Source organism: Solanum tuberosum, unplaced genomic scaffold (genome assembly GCF_000226075.1).
Source record: "Solanum tuberosum cultivar DM 1-3 516 R44 unplaced genomic scaffold, SolTub_3.0 scf00004, whole genome shotgun sequence".
Lineage (NCBI taxonomy): Eukaryota > Viridiplantae > Streptophyta > Magnoliopsida > Solanales > Solanaceae > Solanum > Solanum tuberosum.
This window is the reverse complement of record NW_006238930.1, coordinates 3,269,781-3,274,915: the sequence shown is the minus strand read 5'-3', so window position 1 is coordinate 3,274,915 and position 5,135 is coordinate 3,269,781. Positions and strand designations below refer to the sequence as shown.

Genomic DNA, 5,135 nt, shown 5'->3' with positions numbered 1-5,135 from the left:
TCCCGCCAGTCGAATTATCAATCGGGGCAGTTCGGGCAGGACAAAATAAATGAAGTGTTTGTTTAACATTATTCATTATTTTTCAAATTTTAATAAAGAATTTGAGTTTGAAATTTCTTCTTAGAAAAGTATTTCAAGTAAAATAATAATGTTCGTATATATTCATTTTATGTATTAAAAAATCTCTATTTATTTCTTACAACTTTAAATACAAACAGTATTTTCTTATAATATAACATGAACGAAGTAATAACAATATTGAAAATGTATACTAAATACAAAAGTTAATCCAATTATTTTTCATAACGGAGTATGTAATTTGTTTATTTATAAACATTACTCTTTAATAAGTATGTAATTTGTTTATTTATAAATATTACTCTTTATGTAATTTTGTAATACACACTTCATCCATTTCACTTTATGTGACACTTTTTAAAATTTTGAGATTCAAACAAAAAATTTTAAATATTTTCAATTGTCATTTATGAATCTAACTAAGTTCCATAGGATTCTTTGTAGGGGCCATGTGTACATGTTTATCTTTTTTTAATATTTCTTTCACATTTTTCCATGCATATATTTCATTGGATTCCTCCTCTCCTTTATCCAATGTATATATATGCTCATTAATTACTTAATTACTAGAACTGTCTCCCTGAAAATCTTACTTGAACTCATTAATTTTTAATACCTGATAGGGTATGCCTGCTAGTACAAATAAGAAAAAAAAGAAACTGAACTAAATCTACAAGTATAGAGTAATTTAACAGTTTCTAGAACGTACGTTTTCATTTTTTTATTTTATTTTATTACTAGAGAATAGAGATCGATTTTTTTTTATTTGAAGAGGTTTCACTTTGAGTTTTAAAAATATAAACTTTTTTTAATTCTTGAGTACGGATATATCTTGAGCGACACAAGTTTAATTTTAAATTAATCGAGGCCTTAATAGTAGTTATAATCCAACCAAATTACATTATTTTCTCCATAGGTTATAGGATTATATGATATGATGTTCCTTTCTTCCAGGACACTCACTAAGTATTATATGTATAAATTTTTTTCAAAATTACTCGGTTAAACATATTTCTTAAGAAGTGTGTCAAGTTAAAATGGACGGAGGAGTTGATTTAAATTCCACCACAAATAGCGTTTGAACTTTTGACCTACTCTTCTAGTTATTATAGCCCAATAGTAGTTCCATCTGTATGCTTCAAACCAGGGGATTTTATTAGATTTTCAAATAATAATTGGTTTATCGTTCATTTTCCCACCTTCAACATAAAATTAAAAAACCATATTTTAAAAGTTATTCATATTTCAAATTTTGACTCACCTTGAAAGGGAGAATAGCGGAGTTGTTGTACAGCCTAAGGTCTTTTCCTACAGAGAAAGCAAAAAATTGGATTTCAGAATCAAGGATAAATAGACAAGAGATAGATAAAAAAAATTTGAGTGAACTTTATGCCAAACACACTTAACTCTCTCTCTGTTTCAATTCAAATTGGTTTCGTGGGTTCATTGATTAGTACACCTCCGATGCTGGTAAGGCCGGGACCGTGGTCGTCCGTCTCCGGTGATGTCTTTTTTTAGTTTGCTTTAAAAAAATATGTCCTTTTAATCTAACAAAAAAATTAATTTTAATGTTTTTATGATTTGTTTAAATATATTTTAATACACTTACACATATTTTAATTTTATTTGTTTTTTAAACTCCGTATCTCGATAAATAAATTATGAATGCACAAAGATATTGGGCCATGAAAGATAAGAGTTTAGAGTATGTATAGGCATTATTGGAGAGAGATAGAAACCTTAGTATTAAATATGTCTAAACACAATAATTGAGCATTTATTGTACGAACCATAATAAGTTGATTCAATTGTAAGAGTATTCGTATGAATCACTCATCTCTTTTATTACTATCACTGCACTCATTGAAAATAGTAAAAGTAACTTTGCAATTTAATTTAGGCATAATATATAAATATGACCCTTAACTTGGCTTTAATTGATAATTATGACTTTTAACTTTGAATATGCATAAATAGACACTTAAACGTATATAAAATTGAACAAATACTCTACTATTTTATTCATAATTAAAAATTTCAAATTTGAATCCAGTTTGATATGAAGTCATTTTTGTTAGAAATTTTTTTATCTTGATATAAGATTTTTTTGATACCTTTAGTATGTGCTTCATCAGTCAAATTCAAATTTAATAAGCTTCAATATAAATATTGAATATTACTTTCTTCCTTCATTTTTACTTGTCCATTATACTAAACTATATTTTCACTTATATTTGTTACTTTTAGCATATTAAGAAAAAAAAATTATTTTTTTATGTTTTATTCAACATTATTTACTTAATTTTAAAATAATTTTCTATAACTTAAAGATTATACATCAATTAATATGAATATTGTAAAACTCAAAATGAATCGATACGGAGTATTAATTAAGAAGATTAAGATAAGTGCAGTACTCTTTGTCTTATTAATTAAGAAATATTAATTAAATTTATCCTATATTATCTTTGTAATTAATTCTTTTTGAAATGTTTGAATTTATTTGTAAATTACTAAAAAAAAAAAAAAAAATTTATATATTTTATTTATGATCTTAAATACTTATTAAAAAAATAATCAAACTGTGGATTCTTACGGCTGCATCTGCCATGTACTGTTTCCCACAAGGTAACAATAGGGGGGGAAATTGGCATTTCCCTTATCCAAAAGGGTAACTTTAAAGAATCCAATGAAATTATATTGAATTCAACTCTCCATTTTAAGTAGTGGGATTTTGTTGCCTTTTAATTGATGGAACTACCTTTTATAATTAATTAGAGGAACTTTGTTGAAAATGTATTCTTTTATTTTTTATTTTCTAAACTATGCTGATTCCTAGGAAACTTTATGTTAAACATTTATTTTTGGTTGAGGGAGAACTTCCTCCTCATATTCCACTTTCTTCGTTCCCTTTTATTAATTAAGTCCACCAAAAATAAAATTTTCCTTTTTTACTTATCTATTTTAATAAATTAAGATTTTATTTTTAAAAAAAAAAATATTATGAAAATATTAGTAGTCAAATTAAAATTTCCAGATTTAAACCTTGAGAATATATTATAAAGTTTTTAGTATGAAATATATTAGAAAGTATATTTTATATCACATGAATCTAAATTATTAGTTTGACAACAAATTTTAAATGTAGAATGGATAAAAAATTTTAAAAAAACAACATAGTTTAAAGGGATTATAGTTTGGAATTAATTAATAACATATCCAAGATATTTGAAATGCAATATTGATCAAACCAAAGGCAAAATTTTATTTCTCTATCAAAAGCAATGAATTCAAATATGTACTAAAAAATATAGTAACCCCACATAGGATTCTCAAACAGTACCATCTTTTGGTCTTTTAATAACCAGTGAGGGGGAATTGGATTTGTCAAATACAGGTTTCAGGTTCAGTAGGGGGCCGCGAAGGGTAGGGGTCGGATCTAGAGGATAGCGAAGAGTTCACTTGAATCTTATTAACAAAAAATTATGCTATATTAAAGTACTTTAAAATATTTCTTGTACATATATATGAAGACCGGACTTAAAAAAACGTACACCATAGAAATAGAAAATTATTACAACATAAAAATCTCTGATTTTCTTGCTTCATTAAGTAAAAGAATTGTAGTACACAACTAATTTGCAGAAATCATTTCTAGTAACTAGTAAGTAGTGTTTTGTATATTATCCACTTTTAATTATTATAATTTTTTTTAAAAAAAATCAACCTAAAATTTTTGACATATATTTTATGATGTATTTTTTCATCATAATTGATTTGTAAAATATTACTCTCTCCGTCCCATTTTATGTGGCAACATTTGATTAGGCACGGAGTTTAAGAAATAAATGAAGACTTTAAAATGTTTACCAAATTGCCCTTTAAAAAGTAGATTCACTTTTCTCTCTCCTCATAAATGTATTGGAGTATTATTTTAAGATTAAATGAAACCAATAAGAATAAAAAAGGAATTATACCTTTAAATATTTACCATATAAGAAAATGTGACATTTTTTTTGGAACTGACCAAAAAGGAAATGATATCACATAAAATGGGACGGAGAAAGTATAATTTATGGTACTTTTTGTATAACTCAAATAAGAAGAAAAAAACAGAGCAAAATATCAAATAGAAGACCATAATACTGAGAATTTTCTTAGTTTTATAGATAGAAACTGAACTAAACTAGCTTAATCTACTGACACAATATCTAGTATTCTGTATATTACATTATCATTATCTAAATCTCAAAAACCTAAACTACTACTAATAAAACTTAAGAAGAAGAAAAAAAACAGAACAAGAGCAAAAGGGCCTCTTTTTGGCCCCTGTACTAATTCTTGTTTAATAATTTTCCCTCTCCACATGTCGAATAATAAATACTGATTCAAGATCTGGTGGATTAAAGAACTCTCTAGCACCATTATAATGACATGTTGATACTGGCCGGCGTTTCGACGGAGCCGGTGGACATGGTAGCTTTTCCGGTATCCTTGAATCTCTTGTTGTCGGAGTTGTTGAACTCTTTTCTACTTCGTCTTCAGATTCTTCTTCTCCTCTGTTTGGTTTTGTGGATATTGATTTCAGTTTATTAGGCCTAAACGCTATTCCAGCAATTACCCACATTTTGTTTTCTTCTTTGCTTCCATCCACTAATTGATGTTTCTTCGAAAAACCCATTGATAACCCAAAAAAATACGTCTAGTCTCGAAAAAGATATGAACTTTGTAAACTAGAATGAATCAAAAGGGTCTTTGTTGTTTGTTTGTTTTCTACTAAGGAAGAAGAGAAAAAAAGGGTGGGTATAAATATGAAAGACTTTGAATGAGGGAAAAAGAAGAGAAGGCGGCAAAATAAAGTGCAGATTTTATAAACAGAAGACGGTAGGAAAAAAAACCTAATACTAGTATATATAATCATATATAATAATAATAGTAATAAAGAATATTGTGTGATTTTTTTTTTTTGGGATACCCGTATAATTTCGGGCAATGGGCAGCTCAAATCTAATGAAAATTTTAGATTTTGGCGCCAGAATTTGATGATTTTGGTGCAA

At 26.8% G+C, this 5,135-nt stretch overlaps 1 protein-coding gene across 1 annotated transcript; it reads right to left on the bottom strand.

The window, feature by feature from the left end:
* Nucleotides 1-4,423: 4,423 nt before the first annotated feature.
* On the bottom strand, nucleotides 4,424-4,759 carry LOC102578686 (uncharacterized). Its single transcript, XM_006338552.2, has one exon. It carries the CDS (start codon nucleotides 4,757-4,759, stop codon nucleotides 4,424-4,426), a length of 336 nt encoding a protein of 111 aa, XP_006338614.1.
* Nucleotides 4,760-5,135: the final 376 nt, after the last annotated feature.

What these genes read in the sequence shown, in the direction of transcription:
- LOC102578686 (XM_006338552.2), bottom strand. Translation starts at nt 4,759, where the DNA reads ATGGGTTTTTCGAAGAAACATCAATTAGTGGATGGAAGCAAAGAAGAA.